Source organism: Schistocerca gregaria, chromosome 4, assembly GCF_023897955.1.
Source record: "Schistocerca gregaria isolate iqSchGreg1 chromosome 4, iqSchGreg1.2, whole genome shotgun sequence".
In the NCBI taxonomy this organism is placed as follows: domain Eukaryota; kingdom Metazoa; phylum Arthropoda; class Insecta; order Orthoptera; family Acrididae; genus Schistocerca; species Schistocerca gregaria.
In genome coordinates, this window is record NC_064923.1 from 717827945 (window position 1) to 717849759 (window position 21815).

Sequence of the window (21815 nt, forward strand, 5' to 3'; positions counted from 1 at the left end):
GGAACATTGCGCGCTCTGAAAAATTTCGGTTGCGCGTGTACTGTCAGTTCCAAATGTGCTTTTAGTTCTTAGCGCAACCGAGGTCCGGTGTAAAAATGTCTGCTAATTCTTCACATAGACGAGAAACACTGTCGGAAGGCATCGTCTGGTTCACTGATAGGACCTGATTGACTCTAGACAAGTTAAACAACTGAAATAAATCGAAACCAAACAAGTTCACTGCAGAAGAAGAACGAAGGACGTAAAATGACACAAGTTTTGTTTGTCCTTTGTATGTTGCAAGAAGGCTGCACTGTCCTAACACAGGGATCTTTTATCCTGAATAGGTGGTTAACCGAACAGTTGCGGCACGCAACGGAGGTGTGCCCAGCAGTTTGTAAGTGTCTTGATTGATCAGTGAAACTGCAGCTCCTGTATCGAGCTGGAATGGTATCACTTTGCTGTTAATGTCCAAGTCTACAAAAAGTTTATTGTCCTGCTGACGACAAGAGCGACTGTCTCGTGCAACGTGAACAGACACTGGTACAGAATCACTTGCGACTTGACGGGAGTTCCGGCGATGTCGACGCACACTATTTTTGGGACGAACACAGTCACTGTTAGAGAGAGTGGCACTGCGAGGAGTGGAATGAACTGCATGAATGTCCATGGGCGAAGTTTCGCGAGCCTGAGTATCCTTGGTGTGAGGCCGATTCCGGCGCGAAGCAAAGGGCCTGGAACGGTTTTGAGCTTCCGATCTGTGCTTTTTCTGGCAAACACTCTGAACATGTCCTTTTTTATTACAATAAAAGCAAATAGCTTTGCGTGACGGGCAATTCTCACGCGAATGTTTAGTAGCACATCGCGGGCATGATTTGATCACTGCATTTGCTTGCCGGCGCGGCACACGTGGCTGTGAGCCTGGTGGCAGCGGCGCGGCCGGGCGCGAGGGCTGTTTACTGCTCCGTGCAGCTCGCCCGGCGGGCCAGTTAACCTGACACACTGCTGGCGAAGTTTCAAATGATTCCTGAGCAAAGTCACGTGTGTCCTGCCGATCCAATATGTCCATCACTTGTTGAAGGGAGGGATTTACTAGTTTCAAAATCTGTTCCCTTATACGAACATCAGAAACGTTCTGTGCAATTGCGTCACGTACCATAGTATCTGAATAAGGGAGTCCACATTGACACTCAAAAGCACAATCCCTAGTAAGGCCTTGCAAGGTTGCAACCCACTCCCGATTAGTCTGACCTGCCGTACGGAAGAAGGTATACCTTTTCGCAACTACATTGACTGATTCCTTGAAATATGCATCTAATGCAGACAAAATTTCTTCGTAGGACAGAATTGCGACGTCGCGTCGGGGAAATAATTTGACTATCACACGGTACGTGGTCACACCTACGGAAGAAAGGAGAAAAGGCTGCCGCTCATTACCTTGAATTCTGTAGGCCGCGAGATGGAATCCAAATTGACGTGACCACTCCGTCCAGCTTTCCAGTGCAGCATCAAAAGGTCGAAAAGTGGGTGCAACAGCGTATTGTGGCTGCGTTAGCGGTGAAGCGGCTGCTGCCGCATCTTTTTGCATCGCACGTTGACCCTGAACGAGCTGTCCAAGGGCATCCAGTAAGGCCCGCGTCTGCTGATTCTGTAAGCGATAAAATTCGGACAGTACATCTGGAGATTGTGGCGAAGCCATTACACAAGTAAATCAGGGCATTATCGATCCGAACGCGGTTTTGCCTCGTCGCCAAATGTGTGGCAGGAGAGCCAACCGTGTTAGTAAAGGAGGCCGAAATGCACGCGTTTTAGCTCACGCAGGCTGGCGTGAGGTCAATAGCAACAGATAATGGCGCCTTGTTAGGTCGTAGCAAATAACGTAGCTGAAGGCTATGCTAACTATCGTCTCGGCAAATGAGAGCGTAGAAGTCAGTGAACCATCGCTAGCAAAGTCGGCTATACAACTGGGGCGAGTGCAAGGAAGTCTCTCTAGACCTGCCGTGTGGCGGCGCTCGGTCTGCAATCACTGATAGTGGCGACACGCGGGTCCAACGTATACTACCGGACCGCGGCCGATTTAAAGGCTACCGCCTAGCAAGTGTGGTGTCTGGCGGTGACACCACACTGGCTGCAACAGAAATATTCTTTCTCAAGGGAAACCTCATTTACACGTATTGAATGTTCAATCTTTTCATCATGCACAAGTGCCTCCGTCTGTCGGGCATCGCTACAAAACTATTGGCATGTGAATGTAGCAATGTGCAGCAGCTTATGACTCCCACGGTACAAGTAAATTCCATTGCGTAATTGAATGTTGTTATTGTTCTGTTGCATGGTAATTATTGTATGATCAGTTTGCTTATTATAGCAGTGAATATTATAACAATAATTACTTTATCCATAAAATGAAGCGTTGCATACAAAGTATATTTTAACAATGGGCACATATATTTGTATTAATCTTGCTTCTACAATGATTTAAAGAAACACCTAAGAGGATTAGAGCAAAAACAAAAATTATCCTTTCTCTTTCTGAAATGGTTAATTACGCTGTCCCAGAAAAGTGGTATTTGCGCCTCTGTATTGGTCTCCTTGTATCTCATTTCGTGATTATGTTCAAGGTAGTGTTCAATAACAGCTGCTGTGCTTTTTTTTTAATCGGTTGCGTCGCTGATATGCAAGGAACATCTCGACTGTTCTAAGTGTGCCCCACGTAGGAGAGGCCCCATTCGCATGGAATGCGGTGCTGGCCCGGCTTTCGGAGTTGCTGGTGTACTAATCTTCATTTTCAGCAACGTTTCTCTTGTATCTTTCATTAGCTGCAGTCTCTGAAGTTAATTCAGAAAGAAACCATGGCCCATGTGAGCTGCGAAAGGAAGAGGTTTCTCGGTGCTCTTTAGGTTTGCCGATGATCTTTCTTGCTACTTTCGTCTTCCGCAATTCCTTTATTTGCAATAGAGTTATTAATTTTAAATTTATCACGTACTTGTCACGTGATTGTGTGTGTGTGTGTGTGTGTGTGTGTGTGTGTGTGTGTGTGTGTGTGTGTGTGTGTGTGTGTGTGTGTGTGTAAAGACAGATTAGCCAATGGCCTTGCTGCTGTGATAACACCGGTTCCGTCAGATCAACGAAGGTAAGCATTGTTGGGCTGGGTTAGCACTTGGATGGCCGACCATCTGATCTGCCCAGTGCTGTTGGCAAGCGGGGTGCACTCAGTCGTTGTGAGACAAATTGAGAAGTAGCGGCTCCGGTCTCCGATCTCTGACAGCGCCAGGGAGAGCGGTGTGCTGACCACACGCCCCTGCAGCTCCGCATCCAGCGACGCCTAAAAGCTGAGGATTACACGGCATCGACCAGTACCGTTAGGGTCTCCGGAGGCCTGTTCGGAAGGGAGTGAGAGAGGAAAGACAGATTGCATTATACGGAAAGACAGATTGCATTATACGCAATATACGAGTGCAGTGAAACATTGTCTGTGGGTCCGTTCCTTAATGGACTACAACGTTCTTCCCAGAAGAAACTATAACTGCAGGTTCTCTCGATAAAAAGTGATACGCTGAATTGCTCTCGTGTCAGAGTGCACATAAATTTTATCTTAAAGCTTGTAGTATATAAGTATGTAACTCAACGTTTTGTCGGAGAAAGGCAACAGCAAACCACCTCCGCTAGGCCCTTGCCTAGTACGGCGGTGCGGGTCTCCCGCATCGTCCCCTACGCTCCTCGGAGTATAGGACCTCTCAACTCAGTGTTATGTTTTTACTTGCCTGTACCGTCTCCAGCAAGACTGCGAATGTGAAATTCAGATCACATTCAAAACTAAATGGTCATGGCTCATTACATTCACAAACAAAGGTTTATCTCTTCTTAAGGGTACACAATTGACAGAAGACAGAGAAATATACACTTCCAGGACATTATCTGTTTTTTCCGTAACAAATGTGTGTTTCGTCGCAAGGTGCAGTGCCTACTGGTAACTCAGAAGAGATCAAATTTGACGCGGTCCGGTTTTTACTAAAGCGTCCAGCTAAGGTCTACTTATGTTTTGCTCGTTCTTCTGCGCTGTTTGCTTCAAGCGGCGTCCTCCAATTCACAGTCCATCGTCGTTACAATATCCTTCTCTCTCTCCTCCTGCATTAGTCTCGCTGACTTCACACTCTTCATCATCCACCTTTGACAGGTGATTTCTGTGCACCACTGTTTCATACACATACTTCTTTATTTCATTTTATTGTTCTTTGTTTTATTTTACACACATCGAAAAATTTTTTGGACCAAATGGTTCAAATGGCTCTGAGCACTATGGGACTTAACTTCTGAGGTCATCAGTCCCCTAGAACTTAGAACAACTTAAACCTAACTAACCTAAGGACATCACACACATCCATACCTGAGGCAGGATTCAAACCTGCGACCGTAGCGGTCGCGCAGCTCCAGGCTGCAACGCCTAGAACAGCTCGGCCACTCCGGCCGGCAGTTTTGCATCGTTCCGGTTCCCAGAACTCCTGAAGATAGATGTTGACTGTGGATATTGTATCACAGACACAGTCCCTTTGACTGTTCAGAGATGTCACTAAACCCGCCCAAAGATGTAAACAACCATGCATGAGCAGCACCTATTAGACGGAGACAGCCGATTAGTTCCAGTCATTCCATCAGGAAGGAGGTACACGGCTCGTGTTGTCTGCAGTTCAACCATGCCTAGACGGTCCATACCGCGGTTCGATCGCGTACGCATTGCTCTCAACAAGGGAAGTGTCCAGGCGTTTCGGACTGAACGAAAGCGATGTAGTTCGGACATGGAGGACATACAGAGAGACACGAGCTGTCGATGACATGCCTCGCTCAGGCCGCCCAACGGCTACTATTGCAGTGGATGACCGCTACCTGCGGATTATGTTTCGGAGGAACCCTGACAGCAACGCCACCACGCTGAATAAAGATTTTCGTGCAGCCACAGGACGTCGTGTTACAACTCAAATTGTGCGCAGTAGGCTCCATGATGCGCAACTTCACTCCCGACGTCCATTGCGAGCTCCATCCTTGCAACCACGACACCATGTAGCGCGGTACAGATAGGCCCAACAACATGCCGAAAGAACCGCTCAGGACTGGCAACACGTTCTCTTCACCTATGAGTGTTGCTCATGCCTTCAACCAGACAATCGTCGAAGACGTGTTTGGAGGCAACCAGGTCAGGCTGAACGCCTTTGACACACTGTTCACCGAGTGCAGCAAGGTGGAGGTTCCCTGATGTTTTGGGGTGGCATGATGTGGGGCCGACGCACGCCGCTGGTGGTCATGGAAGGCGCCGTAACGGCTGTACGATACGTGAATAAAACCCTCCGACCGATAGTGCAACCATATCGGCAGCGTTTTGGCGAGGCAATCGTTTTCATGGACGACAATTCGCCCCTCTATCGTGCACACCTTGTGAATGACTTCTTTCAGGTTAACGACATCGGTCTACTAGAGTTGCCAGCATGTTCTCCAGACATGAACATGCGTGGGATAGATTGAAAAGGGCTGTTTATGGACGACGTGACCCACCAACTACTCTGAGGGATCTACGCCGAATCGCCGTTGAGGAGTGGGACAATCTGGTCCAACAGTGCCTTGATGAACTTATGGGTAGTATGCCATGACGAATACAGCCATGCATCAATGCAAGAGGATGTGCTACTAGGTATTAGAGGTACTGGTGTGTACAGAAATTTGGACCACCTCCTCCGAAAGTGTCGCTGTTTGGTGGCATGCAATGCGTGGTTTTCACGTGCAATAAAAAGCGCGGAAATGATGTTTATGTTGATCTCTGTTCCAATTTTCTGTACAGGTTCTGGAACTCTCGGAACTGTGGTGATGCAAAACTTTTTTTGATGTATGTATTATCTCTCCCTATCTCCTTTTCATTGCGTCCTCTTCCTGGTTCCATTTCTGGTCTTTAATTCTCTTGTGAGATTGTCGACATGCGGCAGAATTTATTTTTCTTCTGTCTGGCAACAAAAATTTCCGCTCCTCGCTCTCTCTCTCTCTCTCTCTCTCTCTCTCTCTCTCTCTCTCTCGCATCTTGTGCAGATTGTGTGTTGTGAGAGAAATTCTAAGCCAGTTTCGCCGTTAGTATGCAGCATAGTGTTTTGGTTTTCAGCAACGGTACATCATACGACGACCAGATGACAAAGTACGTGTGTTTAACGAATACCTGTCTAGGTTTCCGTGGCTTAGTGTTAATAATCTTTCAGTATTAATGCAGATGACCCACGATCGATTCCTGCTTGTCACTTCAGGTGTTTCAGGTGCGGAAAGATCAGAAGGGCAATTACACAAAACTAAATGACTAAATAAAACGTTCAGACACTGCAAAAGTCATTAATTCGAAATTCTTGCAACATGTTGGTAGCCACGTGACATTTATTCATTTAACTCTCTTGTCCTGGGCTTTTCTTGTGTTTGTAATCAGTTCCTTGATTGGGCTGATGAGGCCTCCAGCGTATTCCTCACATGTGTCAACTTCAATTCATAGGTATCGTTGCACCCTACGTCTTCAATTATTCGTCTTATTCAAATCCTTGTCTTACCCCATAATCTTTACCCCCTGTATCACCCTCTAGTATCAGGAAAGTATTCCCCGATTTCGTAACACGTGCCCTGTGATGCTGTCCTGTCTTCTTGTCATTGTTTTCCATATGTTCCTACTTCACGAATTCTCCAGAGAGCCTCCTCTTTCCTTATCATACCAGTTTACCTTATTTTCAACGTCCCTCTATAGCACCACCTCTCAAGCACTTCCAGTATCTTCTTTTGCGGTGTTTCCTCGGTTCATGATTCATAGTCATACTGCGTTTCAAACGTACCATCTCAGAAATTTCATCCTCAAATTAAAGCCTTTGTTTGTTACTAGTAGACTTATTTTGGTCAGCAGGGCCCTCTTTGTCAGTGCTGGTCTTCTTTTTATGTCCTCCTCTCTTCGCCTATCATGTGTTACGTTGCTTCCGAGGCAACAAAATTGCTTAACTTCTTTTAATTCTTGGTCCTTTCCTGCAACCTTTTTAATCTGATCACTTCGTTCCTGGTCTTATATTCTGACTGCTGCTTCTTGGTTCTTGTACATATTGCACATTACCCGTCTTTCCCTGTAGTTTCTACCTATTCTTCTGATAATTTGGAACATCTTTTACTATTTTGCGTTGTCGAACGCTTTTTCTAGGTCAACAAATTCTATGAACTTGTGTTGCTTTTTCATAAGTCGTGTCTCCACTATCAATCGCAACGTCAGAACTATCTCTCTGGTGATTTTATCTTTCATAAGGCAAAATGATCGTCAACAAGCAGATTGTCAGTTTTGTTTTCTATTCTATATATCATACTTCTCAGCAATTTGATTGCGTGAGCTGCAGCAGTTCCCACATTTATCTGGTTTTTCTTCTTCAGAATACCGTGGATGATATTCTTCACAAAATCCCGTGATAGGTCTACTGTCTCATAAACTCTGCACACCAACTTGATAATATCGAATACAATCTTCAAAAAATCACCAGAGGAAGTGGTACACTTGGAAAAGGCCCATTCCGAAATGAGATGGTGGATTGTAAGGGGTACATAGGAGCAGATATACACTCACATCACAATTTAGTAATGAAGAAGTCTGAAATTTAGGAGTATCGTCAGGAAGTATCATTGTGTAACAATTGTGATACTGAAGTACTGAGAAATGGTTATGTGCGTTTGAAGTTCACTAAAGATGTAGATACTATGATGATGAATATCAGCGTAGACAATTCAGTGTAAGAGGAATGGACTGCCCCAAAAAGGGCAATCATAGAAGTTGAACAAACAAGTATAGGTACAAGGAAGGTATCTACATATAAATGTTGGCTTGATCGATGAAGGAAGAAAATACAAAAGAGACTACACCAATATGCGTTACTTAGGGATGAAATCAACAGGAAGTGCTGGGAGATTAAAGCGATAATTCTACAGGAAAAATATGAAGAAATCGGTATGAGTACCGGAAAGACTTAATCAGCATATAGGAAAAGTCAAAGTAACGTTCGATGAAATTTAAAAGAAAGAGCAATAACATTAATGGTGTAGAATGACTTCCACTGTTAAACGCAGAGTAGTGAGCGATAGGTGGAAAGAGTACATTGAAGGACCTCTACTAGGAGAAAAAACTGCAGGCTAACGCGATGGTTCAAGAAACAGATGTCTGTTTGGAGGACGTAGGGGATCCAGTATCAGAGTCGGAGATTGACAGAGTTTTGGATACCTCCTGATCCTTCAGAACTTCTAAATTTTTGAGGGGACGTGCTAACCAAAATATTAATCAATTTAGTGTGTAGAATCTTAACAGGAAGTTATCCAGACAATATCTTTCCAAATATACCTCCTCCTCTTGCGATTTCGAACACAGTACTCACTATTGCCATCTGAAATTTATTGCAGAAGGAGAGTTTCTCATCTCTCGTAATATGGATCCCATATTCTCTCGTAACTCTGTCATCTGTTCCTTCCCCTGCTATAGCGGTCCAATGCTCCATGATTATTAGATTTTCGTCTCCTTTTGCATACCGAGTTACTCGTTCTGTTTGTGACGTCGACATGTACAGCTGATCTACTGTTCTTGGCGTTGATTTGTGTCGGCTGTGAAGAGAATAGTCCTACCACTGAACTTTTCACAGTAACTCACTGCTCTACTTTCCTATTAATGATGAACGCTACTCCTATTATACCATTTCCTGCTGCTGTTGATATTACACTGTATTCGTCTGACCAGATATTCTTTTCTTCTTTCCATTTCACGTTGATGAATACTGTGTCTAGACTCCTTCCCTTTTCAGAAATTCTAGCTTCCTTACCACAATCAGACTTCTGACATTCCACTCTCCGATTCATAGTGATATACCCCTTGATTTTTCCATCACGGAGATCCGGTTAGGGCACTAACGCGGAATCTTTTGCTAATGGAGAAATCATCATGACTTTTTTTTCATTTCTGGGCCGCATTTCCAGTGGATTCGCTTATTTGTCTTTAATGCAGTGGTTTCCATTGCCTTCTGCACGTGCATTGATACCTGATGGTTGTCACTTCCCGCGAGAGAGTAAGGAGGAGATGTTATGACTCACAAGGGCTTACCACGATCGATGTATCCGAAGAGTGACTTTCGCGTGGGCAGCTTGTGGGACTCCGCCATGTAAAGAAACTACAAGCTAAAGGGCGTTTCTGTGACGTAGAACTCGGCATAACTCATCGAGGACACGGTACCAACTGAAACTCCGAGCAACCGAAGTTCAATGGAGTTCTTCTGCCGGCACTACCGAATATAACTCGACACCTGTTATTACCGTATGCGGTCTGCGCAACTCTACTAATCAGCTGCCTGCGCTCTCGCGATCCCGAGTGGAGTCAACACCGACTCAAAGGAAGGCCTCGGCCCTTGTTGGTGACGTCACGTCAGCTAGGCACGGCGGACGCCAGGTCCGTTGCAGGCAGAAACGCCCGGGCGTGCTTGTCACTATAAATCTCTTATGTTTGGTATTGTTTTGGATTCTGCAGTTATATTTAAATGAAATATTTTCTTACTATCGTAAAGCTACAAATGAAGATCATAGTTCTGTATTACGGAATCCTGTCGAAACAAACGTAGATCAATATGAGAAGATGCTTTGCCCCATTGCAAGCTTCGGAAATTTTACATTCGAGTAACTATATTTACTTGATCCATTTTGTTATCGAAACTTACCCCAAACCCCTTACAATTAACTCGTTTATTTAATTTATTTATTTATTTTCATTTGACATCGTCACTGGAAATTTGAACTAATTTACATGTGTAAATGTCCAGCTCTTGCCAGTAATTAGATTACAGTCGTTTACAACGAAAGGAATTCTAAACAGGAAACAAAATAGATCCATACTTCGAAAATACTGGTGAGCTTAAACTTTTTAAACATGCACATTAGAAAAGGTAAATATTCCCATCTTGCAACTGAAAGGAGAAACCTTATAAGATAAAAAAAATTATTTGCTAAAACAAGTATCTCTCTTTTGTCTCTTCTTCTGCCCCCCACCCCCTCCCCCAGCGTGTACAATCGCAAGATATTTCATTAACTTTCAGTGCTCCTCACCCCATAGTCAACCAAAATACCTAAAGAAGAGCACCAATATGTTCACAGTTTCTTGTAAAAGCAACCCAGCACAAATGTAACTTCCTCAGATTTACAAATAAGGTAAAGAAGCACGAATTCTGTTGCTGCTGGACCATGAAGTTGTTTTTGTATGTCAGTCCTTAAAACAGCTGGAAATTTAAGTTCAGGAGTACACTATTTGTTAAGAAGTGTAATGAATTGCACAATTAATTGATTGCATAAATCTCTCAGAATAATGTGTGTTGGTCAACTGCCGCCAATAGTTTCACATTTTCCTGTGTCAGAGAGGGAGACACCACCGTTATGAGTATGCCTGCAATAGACCTGGCGTTCGCCGTGCCTAGCTGACGTGACGCCACGAACAAGCGCCGAGGCCTTCCTCTGAGTCGGTGTTGGTGGAGTCCGCAGCTTGGCGACAACCGACACAGAGGTAGCGCCACAGACGATTACCAGACTGTGTTTGCGTCTCGTTTTAGGGCGGGTCCACTGTTTATAGCGTCCCTCAAGTTTCTCGAAGATTCCCTCTGAGGTCCACAGTGAGAATGTGTGTGAACATTACCGTATTAGGCCAAATCACGAGGTGCTTACACTGCGGTGACACACTCAGTAAGGAACCCGAGCCAGGCGCGCATGCGTGTGCATCGCCTGTGTGCAGTAAGGCGCCACGAAGACACTGCGTGAGAAACGATGGCGCCAACAGCTGTCTTCCCATGACAGAACCTAGCAGTTTATTTCAGTATCCGTGTCTAAAATCACATTACACGACAGGGGGTTCAGTGAAACTCTCTTTCTGCACCCTTTTCAACAAGGCTGTTGCAGAATGAAAGTGACTCCTACTGGAAGTCATTCTTTTATTAACAAAAACTGCGGTAAGACGAAGCAAGATCTGACAAGGCCCACAGCAGGTCTGTTACAATTACAATGATTTGCTGCATTAAATGTAGATTTTAGACAGCAACAGGTACACATTGAAGGAAACTAGGTGGTATCTAAAGGTAAAGGTAAAATCTGTGGTGGAAGCTCGTGACCAGGCTGTTGGCCTGACTACAGGTTGTTGTTGTCTTCAGTCCTGAGACTGGTTTGATGCAGCTCTCCATGCTACTGTATCCTGTGCAAGCTTCTTCCTCTCCCAGTACCCACTGCAACCTACATCCTTCTGAATCTGCTTATTGTATTCATCTCTTGGTCTCTCTCTACTATTTTTATCCTCCACCCTGCCCTCCAGTATTAAACTGGTGATCCCTTGATGCCTCAGAACATGTCCTACCAACCGATCCCTTCTTCTAGTCAAGTTGTGCCACAACTCCTCTTTTCCCCAATTCTGTTCAATACTTCCTCATTAGTTATGTGATCTACCCAACTAATCTTCAACATTCTTCTGTAGCACCACATTTCGAAACGTTCTATTCTCTTCTTATCTAAACTATTTATCGTCCATATTTAACTTCCATACATGGCTACACTCCATACAAATACTTTCAGAAACGACTTCCTGGCACTTAAATCTATACTTGATGTTAACAAATTTCTCTTCTTCAGAAACGCTTTCCTTGCCAATGCCAGTCTACATTTTATATTCTCTCTACTTCAACCATCATCAGTTATTTTGCTCCCCAAAGAGCAAAACTCCTTTACTACTTTAAATGTCTCATTTCCTAATCTAATACCTCAGAATCACCCGACTTAATTCGATTACATTCCATTATCCGTGTTTTGCTTTTGTTGATGTTCATCTTATATCCTCCTTTCAAGACACTGTCCATTCCGTTCAACTGCTCTTCCAAGTCCTTTGCTGTCTCTGACAGAATTACAATGTCATCGGCGAACCTCAAAGTTTTTATTTCTTCTCCATGAATTTTAATACCTACTCCGAACTTTTCTTTCATTTCCTGTACTGCTTGCTCAATATACAGATTGAATAGGATCGGGGAGAGGCTACAACACTGCCTCACTCCCTTCTCAACCACTGCTTCCCTTTCATGTCCCTCGACTCTTATAACTGCCATCTGCTTTCTGTACAAATTGTAAATAGCCTTTCGCTCCCTGTATTTTGCCCCTGCCACCTTCAGAATTTGAAAGAGAATATTCCAGTCAACATTGTCAAAAGCTTTCTCTGTGACTACAGGTAAAGCGCAACATTTCTATTCGCCGCGACACTAGATGGGAAGGGCGACGATTCCATCGCCCGCCGCCTTTTACCCCCAGTAAAAGTACTCAGTACTCATTTAGGCAGCAGGCTGAGTAGAACCTAAGTCGTCCTGGAGGGAGAAAAAATCTCCACCACACCCACAATTGAACTTCAGACCTCCACAGCCAGATTCTAGTGCTCTACATGTTAGCCCACCATGGCCACCATAACAGTGGCTCGATATGTTTAGGTAAACACAAACGTCTAACTCTGTTTTGCTATGGCTATGAAGAAAACCCTTTTAGTAATATGCAACGACATACCTGAATTAAATGCTAAGTGATCATTCGAGAAATGTTACACATTATCTGCTTTGTATGTGTGGTTAAATTGGTGAATGAGTAAATGGATTTAACAGGTATAATCTGAAGCTTTATGTTTTATTTCAGCCCATAATGAAACTCTGTAGAGAAATATTGAGAGATGTTCTTGAAACGTTGTTCCTGTGAATGGGCTACAAGTGACACCGGGTTGAGCATTGTTAGATGTAAGAACAGAAGACCTGCATGCTTGTTATCAAGCTGCCGAGATCCGGAATCAACAACAGCAGTACTGCGAAAAGAAAAGGATTGAAAGCTACCTAACCCTCGGTGGTGCGACTGCAATGGAGATATGAGTTATGTGGACAAGTACCGGGTGATCAAAAAGTTAGAATAATTTTGAAAACTTAATAAACCACGGAATAATGTAGATAGAGAGGTAAAAATTGACACACATGCTCGGAATGACATGGGAGTTTTATCAGAACCAAAAAAAAATTGCTAGACGCGTGAAATATCTCTTGCGTGTGTCGTTTGGTGATGGTTGTGTGCTCAGCCGCCACTTTCGTCATGCTTGGCCTCCCAGGTCCCCAGACCTCAGTCCGTGCGATTATTGGCTTTGGGGTTACCTGAAGTCGCAAGTGTATCGTGATCGACCGCCATATCTGGGGATGCTGAAAGACAACATCCGATGCCAATGCCTCACCATAACTCCGGACATGCTTTACAGTGCTGTTCACAACATTAGTCCTCAACTACAGCTATTGTTGAGGAATGATGGTGGGCATATTGAGCATTTCCTGTAAAAATCATCATCTTTGCTTTGTCTTACTTGTTATGCTAATTATAGCTATTCTGATCAGATGAAGCGTCATCTGTCGGACATTTGGTATTTTTTTGGTTCTAATAAAACCCCTTGTCATTCCAAGCATGTGTGTCAATTTGTACCTCTCTATCTACATTATTCCGTGATTTATTCAGTTTTCAAATTTATACTGACTTCTTGATCACCCGGTACAATAAGAGAAAGTAATCATATGAAAGTGGCAGGAAGAGTTGCAACTGATAGGCTCACATCTTCCGGTTGCAAGCATTGCGAGGGCTTTCGTACTTTACGAGAAGCTTAAGTTAGAAAAATGTCAATGAAGAATATCCGGGGATGGTGGGCTGGAGAGGGGGGGGGGGGGGGGGGAGGGCGGGGGGACTTCCCAGAACTCGTATGAGCAGTGTATTGCTTGCTTTTTTTTAAAAAAAAAAAAAGCAAGGCCACTGAGTGAGCCAGTGCAGATTACCCTAAGGAATGCTTGTGTTCTTAAAAGTGTGTGAGCCGATAATTTTATCATTTGAACAAGAACGATCCAGACGAAACTGTGCAGATCGGAACACCGAGAAAAGGCAGAAAATAAGGCACGACTGGAAGATTGACAATTAACTAAATGAACTCTACCCTACCATAAACGGGACCCTACATACCACAGAATACCACGGCCAACACCCACCCAGACGACATGGAAGCTGCTATGGACTCACTGGAATTACACGGACTACTTACAGACTTGGACTGACCCTCGCGAGTTCACATCCAAATAACTATCAGTCCGAAACTCAAAAAGGCATGGACACTAGAAAGACCACAGACCCATAGTGACAGTCATTGGGAGGTTGTTATTGTGGTCAGTCATTGGAAGGTTGTTATTGTGGTCTTCAGTCCAGAGACTGCTTTGATGCAGCTCTCCATGCTACTCTATCCTGTGCAAAGTTCTTCATCCTCCAGTACCTACTGCAACAAACATCCTTCTGAAGCTGTTTAGTGTATTAATCTCTTGGTCTCCCTCTACGATTTTTACCTTCCACGCTGTCTTCTGTCTTCCAATACTAAATTGCTAATCCCTTGATGCCTCAGAATATGCCCTACCAACCGATCCCTTCTTCTAGTCAAGTTGTGCCACAAATTTCTCTTCTCCCCAATTCTATACAACTAATGCTTCCCTATGCTCTTTAAAGGGCCGAATTAAATAATAGCAGTGAAACTTCCTGGAAAATGAAAACTGTGTGCCAGACTGGAATTTGATCACGGATTTTTGCCTTTTTCGCGAAAAGCTCTTACAGACTAACCGACCCTTCCTCACTGCTTCACTTCCGCTAGTGCCTTTTCCGTTCCAGTCTCGTCCAGCACACAGTTTTAATCTTCTAGATCTGGTTTGACAAGGATGGGACACGCAGTTGGCCTTGGCCTTACGGCAAGTACTTAACGGAAATCGTGGAAAACCTAAACCAATGCAGCAGGATGTAGATTACAGCGTACACTCTCACGAATAAAAGGTCAGTGTGTTAAAAGCAGCCCAGTCACTACAATTTATCCCTAGCGCACAATACTATTTGTTTCCGGATAGGGTCTGCTCTGAGCAAACATGGGTACCGGAAAGGTGTGCCGGTCACCGGCACAAATCCGCCCGGTGGATTAATGTCGGGGTCCGGTGTACCAGCCAGTCTGTGGATGGTTTTTAAGGCGGTTTTCCATCTACCTCGGCGAATTCGAGCTGGTTCCACTTATTCCGCCTCAGTTACACTATATCGGCCATTACTCGGCAAACACTGTTTCCACGAACGCGTACACCATAGTTACTCTACCACGCAAACATTGGGGTTACACTCGTCTGGTGTGAGACGTTCCCGGGGGGTTCCACAGGGGATGGAACCGGACAGTAACCCTGGTTTCAGTGTGAACGGCCTGGGGTTAGTGGACTGCTGTAGCATGTCGAAGGGTTGTGAACCACTGAGGACTACGGAGGGGACGAAGCCTCCATCGTTCCTAGATCCCCAGTTCAATACAATACAATAGAATACAAAGATGGCCGGCCGCTCTGGCCGAGCGGTTCTAGGCGCTTCAGTCTGGAACCGCGCGACCGCTACGGTCACAGTTTCGAGTCCTGCCTTGGGCATGCATGTGTGTGAGGTCCTTAGGTTAGTTAGGTTTAAGTAGTTCTATGTTCTAGGGGACTGATGACCTCAGATGTTAAGTCCCATAGTGCTCAGAGCGATTTGAAACATTTTTTTACAACCATGGGTACAGAGTGAACTTGCTGGCCGGTGTGGCCCAGCGGTTCTAGGAGCCTCAGTCTAAAACTGCGTGACTGCTATGGTCGCAGGTTCGAATCCTACCTCGGACATGGATGTGTGTGATGTCTTTAGGTTAATTAGGTTTAACTAGTTCTAAGTTCTAGGCGACTGATGACTTCATCAGTTAATTCCCATAGTGCTCAGAGCCATTTGAACCATTTGAACAGAGTGAGCTTCAAGCTCAAAATGAATATTTCAACGCCATAAAAGGCATTTCGGAAAAGAAAGTCAGAAACCCACTGATGGTGCTGTAACTTCAGCGCAACATGTATGTATGAAAAGAAGAAAAAAGAAACTTTGAATGCTCAAGGCGGACCCTATCCAAAAACAAATTTATTTTAAATCAAACACGTAGACAAGAGTGAGCTTCAATCTCAAGATGAATACTATTTTATTTCATAGCCTTGCAAAGGCGTCATTTAATAATGTCAAATTTTCATTCATTTGTCAACTCCGATCACCACGAATCGTGAATTGTGGTTTATTAGTCTCATAACGTACATAATCTGAATCATTTGATTTAGGTACAGGATACACGTCAAAATTTTGGTAAAGTTTTACCATAATCATCATATACATACAACACCTGATTTTAACAAACGGTATCATAATAATAATACAATTTTGTTACACATACGATTAAAGACTAACAATTAATTTCCCCTTGCTCAAATTATCATGTCATCCTCTATGAATTCTTGTACTGAATAGTAGCATTTCTGCCACAGAATCTGCTGTAGCCTTATTTTTAGACTCTCTGGCTTCATATTAAATATATTTTTGCCCATCAGCTTGTTATATATTGTCATCCCCATATACTGTGGAGATCGTGCATATAATTTCAAATGGTGTGTGGGTAACATAAAATTATTTTTATTTCTTGTGTTGTATGTGTAGTTAAAATAATTCTCCTCAAATAATTTTTGTCTGCTGTGTACAAAGATTATAATATCATAAATGTATATGGAGGGAACTGTTAGGATTTGCAGGTTCCGAAATAATGGGCGACAAGATTCTGTTTGTTGTGCACTACACATGTATCTTATAATTTTCTTTTGCAGTTTCAGTATTTGAGATACTCTACTTGAATTTCCTCAGAAAATGATACCATACCTAATGACAGATTCAAAATAACTATGATATGATATTTTTCGTGTACTCATGTCAGTAGAGTTTGCTAGTATTTGCATTGCAAATGCAAAGCTGCTTAGTTTATTTGATAGGAACTCAATATGTGTACTCCAGTTTAAATTGTTGTCCACCTTTAGTCCTAGGAATTTGACTGTGTTAGCCTCTTCCATGGGATGATTGTGATGATGTATTTTAAGATCCACACATTTCAAATGTTTGGTTTTGAAATTTACTATATTGGCTTTTGTAATGTTCAGTTTCAAGCCATTTAACTGGAACCAGTTTTCTAGAGCACCCATTGTGCTCACAATGGAGCTCTGAATTTTTTCTGCATCATCTTCAATTAAAACAGAAGTATCATCCGAAAACAGAACTGACGGCGAATTTATATTTATGGGCAAGTCATTTACATTGAATAGGAACAGGATTGTCCCCACAATGGAGCCTTGAGGCACAGCTTGTGATACTGTAGTCCATTTACAATAATAATTCACTGCATTTGATGTGACACTTACCCTTTGCTTTCTGTTGTGCAAGTATGATGTGAGCCATTTCAGAGATTTGTCCTTAACCCCATATATGTTTAATTTGTAGATAAGCAAGTCATGGTTCACCGAGTCAAATGCTTTTGAAAGATCGCTGAAGATCCCTGCGACTTTACTCCTCTGATCCAATGATTTGCATATCTTCTCAATAAAGTTATTTACTGCATCCAGTGTGTTTTTTTCCATGTTGGAATCCAAATTGGTTACTTACAATAATATCATTTTTACGCTAAAATTTTTGATCTAATTTGAAGATACTTTCTTTAACACTTTTGACGGGATTGGGAGAATAGAAATAGGCCGATAGTTTCCCATATCTTCCCTCGACCCTTTTTTGAACAGAGGTCTCACTTCGGCATATTTTAACACATCAGGAAAGCACCCCTGTTCAAAAGATTGGTTGATTATTTTAGCTAGCGGGGGTGCTATTATGTCATATTCTGCTTTAAACACTTTACTTGGTGTCCCACCCCACCCAGCAGAAGAGTTATATGTGTGTACGAAGCATAGCAGGGACGTAAAGTTAGCTCAATTTGCTCGTTCTGTGCACTGGCGTTTTTGTTCCCTGCAGCTGCCGTGATGGCGATGGTGCAGCCGTCGCTGGCGGACGAGCTGGGGGAGGCGATGGAAAGGCGGGACTCTGCCGCGCCGGAGTCGCTGCAGTTCGCCATCGGCGGGCGGACGAGGCCTCTCATGGTGCTCAAGTGCCACAGCTACCTGCGGGGTGAGTCTCCACTGCACCACGGCAGCCAAGCCCCCTGCTCTCACTTCGTGCACTGTCGCAACAGCAGAGGACATCACTGTACGTACACTGCCCGCAAAAGAGGTGAAGCGCCCAGAAGACGCGGTCAGATGTCAGTGCAAAGGCGCGTTTACACCGAGTTCGCAACATTGTTCACAACATTGTTCGTGGCTAGTTATGGACTACCCATGTTCGCAACATGTTCGCAACACAAAATCAATGTTCCACGGCTGAGTCGGTAGAGATCAAAGAAACTTTGTTCGTGGCCTGCTACCACTGAATTCCGCTACGCAGCGCTAGTGTTCGTGTGCTCTCAGTGAGTGTTTTGGTGTTTGTTTTGCTGGAATGTAGTGGTGCGTTTATTTTATGTCCCTTGATTTTTATTTGAAATGGAGTGGTCACGAGACAAAATTTTCCAATTGATATCGCTCTATGAGGCACAGGAGTGCCTGTGGAATGTACGTTGCGCAGGTTACACTACTAAACTGCAATCAACATGGCTTTCGCTTGGGCTGCCGCACATAATCAGCTGTCCATGCCTATACCAAAGAGATTGTCAGGTGTCTGGACACTAAAAAATATGTAGTGGGAATTAACTTAGATTTATCTAAAGCTTTTGATACAGTAAATCAGCAGTGGTTTGAATCTTACCTTCAAGATAGAACTCAGGTGGTAGAAATCATCGCAGAACATAAAAATCAGAAAATCAACTGGGTCTCAGATGCAAAGAAATTGGAAATAGGTGTCCCACAGGGCAGTGTTGTTGGTCCTTTATTATTCTTGCTATATATAAATGACATAAAAAATCTTAATATTTCTACCAAAATGATGTTGTTCGCAGATGCCACTAGCATAATTATAAGTGATGATAAAAAAATCATTAACCACCATAACTGATATAGTCCTGAAATATATTCAACATGCTAATGAGTTAACACTTAATCTAAGTTAAACAAATCATGTACAGTATGGCAAAGCAACTCAAAATATGGACCTTCAGTTAAAGCTAATAGATAAGAAGATAGAGAGTGTACAATCCACAAAGTTTTTGGGCATGCACATTGATCATACTTAAGCTGGAAAGACCATCTCAAGTACTTATCCCACAGGCTCAATTCGGCATGTTTTGCATTGAGGATATTATCTAGAGTATGCAGCACAGACTGTACTAGACTAGTGTATTTTGCTTATTTTCAGTCCATCGTGTCTTACAGCACAGTGTTCTGGGATAAAACTAAATCAAGCTTAACAGATATCTTCAAATTTCAGAAAAGAGCTATACGAATCATAACACATAACTCTCCAAGAACTCACTGTAGGCCCCTTTTCATAGAACTGCAAATACTCACGATACCATCACTGTATATTTTAAAAAGCATTCTGTGTACAAGAGCACATATCAAAAATCTACGTACAAATGAGGACTGCCATAATTATAATACTAGAACTCGTAAGAATTTGTATGTAGAAATGGTAAGGACAACACAAACCCAAAATCATGTAAATTATTTTGGACTAAAACTTTAGAATGCTCTGCCAGTGTACATGAAGGAAATAATAGATGAAGTAAAATTTAAGATTGAGCTTAAAAATTACCTTTTAAGCAAAACTTTCTATGACGTAGATGAGTACTTTGATTGTGTGTAAATTTATTGCCAACAAGTTTAATTTATATGTCTAAATTTGTACTTTAAAAAAAATGCCTTGAAAGTGATATTCCATTATTATGCCTGTAGTACTTGTACTAGTATGATAACGTTGTTGTCACAATTCCTACATCATGTACATGATTTTCAGGAAGATAATAAAATGAAATGAAATGAATGAAAATAATAAAATCAAACGTGATTCATTACAAAAAGTTGGTGCGGCGATTGGCACCAGCAGCAGTGACGTGGACAAAAAAATTAATTCTCTCTTGTCTCAGTACCGACGAGAGAAAAGAAAAATAGAGGAAAGTAAAAAATCTGTATGTGGTACTGACACACTTTACGAAACGAAGTGGTTTCTATTTAAATATCTACGTTTCCTGGATGATATGGAACTATTTGAGATATGGCTGGCTTTGATAGGAGTCTCCTGATGCCAGAAAACGAAGAGTAACAGCAAGTCTTTGGTTCACAGGGATTACTTTTCAGAGATTTGTGTCTTTTCTTTGAAACAACTGGTCCTATAACATTGAACAAGATTTCAAAATCTGACGGCGACATCCTAGTGAAGTTACGAAAGCCAGAACCGTCTTCCTGATTCAGCTCACAAAGCATGTCATTCCCGCCACGTCTTCTACAGTATGTTTTAGTCCGCCAACGACGACTACGCCGTTTCCTTCGTCTGTTCATTTGGTTAAGTATTATTAATGCAGCACCAAATGTCATTAATTCTTCCTCTTCACTTGACATAGCGTATCTCTTGATGTGAATACACAAAGTAACCTATCAGTTCACCGCAGCAGACTATGCGAATACGTAGAAATGTTGGTCGCTAGTGTAAACGGGAATGCGAACATCAGACAATGTTGCCAACATGTTGAGGGAACAAGTTGCATACAATGTTCCGAACAAAAACATGTTCTGTGCTCAATGTAAACGCGCCTTATCTCGTCATTGAGTGTAAACGATTGGTCTTCAATACTCTCTGACAGTTAGAACAGCGGGCAGACAACATTAGTGTTTTTCATGTTTAATGTTTTTACCACGTCTGGTAGGTTACATAAGGGATGTGAACAGCCTCAGAATTTGAGTAATCACTGTGGAGGACAAGTAGATCCCAAATACTAGTGTGAGAAAGAGTGACAGAGTGAGAAAGAGGCCTCATTGTAGATCTCCATTTGACTGGCAGGTCGATTCGTGCAGCATCCAGATTTATGGTGCATTTGGATGTGACAGTGGACCGGTGTTGGACTGTACAGAAATGTGAGGGCAGGTGTAGCCATCATCGAGGTTCTGGTCGACCACATCTGACAATCACAATAGAGGATCGCTGCCTCATGCACAAAGCACCTCATAATCCCTTCGAATCATGGGGTCCCCCAGTTCAATTCCCTTCTGGGTTGGGGATTTTCTCTGCCTGGGGACTGGGTTTTTGTGTTGTCCTCATCATTTCACCATCATCATCATCATCGTCGTCGTCATTTGTGACAGTCATTGGACTGGACTGTGTAAAAAACTGGACTGTGTAAGAATTGGAACTTTGTACGGGTGCTGATGACCATGCATTTGAGCGCCCCACAAACTGATCATCATCATCATCATCTTAACCTCTTCACAGAATCGCCTGCCATATGGAACAGAAACTTTCCAGTCATACTGAATGTTTGATAAGGTTTTGGGATTGCAGCCTAATCATGTTGACTTCTTGCCACGATATTCTGCGCGGAAACGCATGCGCATTGGCAGCCATCACAGGAGTGTCCTCTATAGAAATCCGTGCTCACTGGAAATACTGTTCTATCTGTGCAGTGCAGGCACATGCCTAAAGGTGAAAACAACACGTCCGCCCTCTGATATAATGTGTGCTCGCGTCGTTAAAAACAGGCGTCAGATGTCTCCAGATGTGCCATTATGAATAAACTGTCTTCTCTCAGAAGAAATTACACAGATCACTGGGTCCCAAGCCTTGTCCAGTCGAAAACAGCCTTCATGATTTATAAGATTTTGTGCTAGGCATCTCCACAGATTCTTTACTTACTGAATCCCAAAAGCTTCTCG

General features: G+C 43.1%; 1 protein-coding gene across 1 annotated transcript in view; it reads left to right on the forward strand.

Moving 5' to 3' along the window:
• Positions 1–21815, forward strand: part of LOC126267308 (JNK-interacting protein 1) — a 330701-nt gene that overhangs the window by 233909 nt on the left and 74977 nt on the right. The window contains exon 3 of the mRNA XM_049972394.1: positions 17938–18090. Within this exon, the coding sequence (XP_049828351.1) occupies positions 17938–18090 (153 nt within the window). The remainder of the gene's footprint in view (positions 1–17937; positions 18091–21815) is intronic.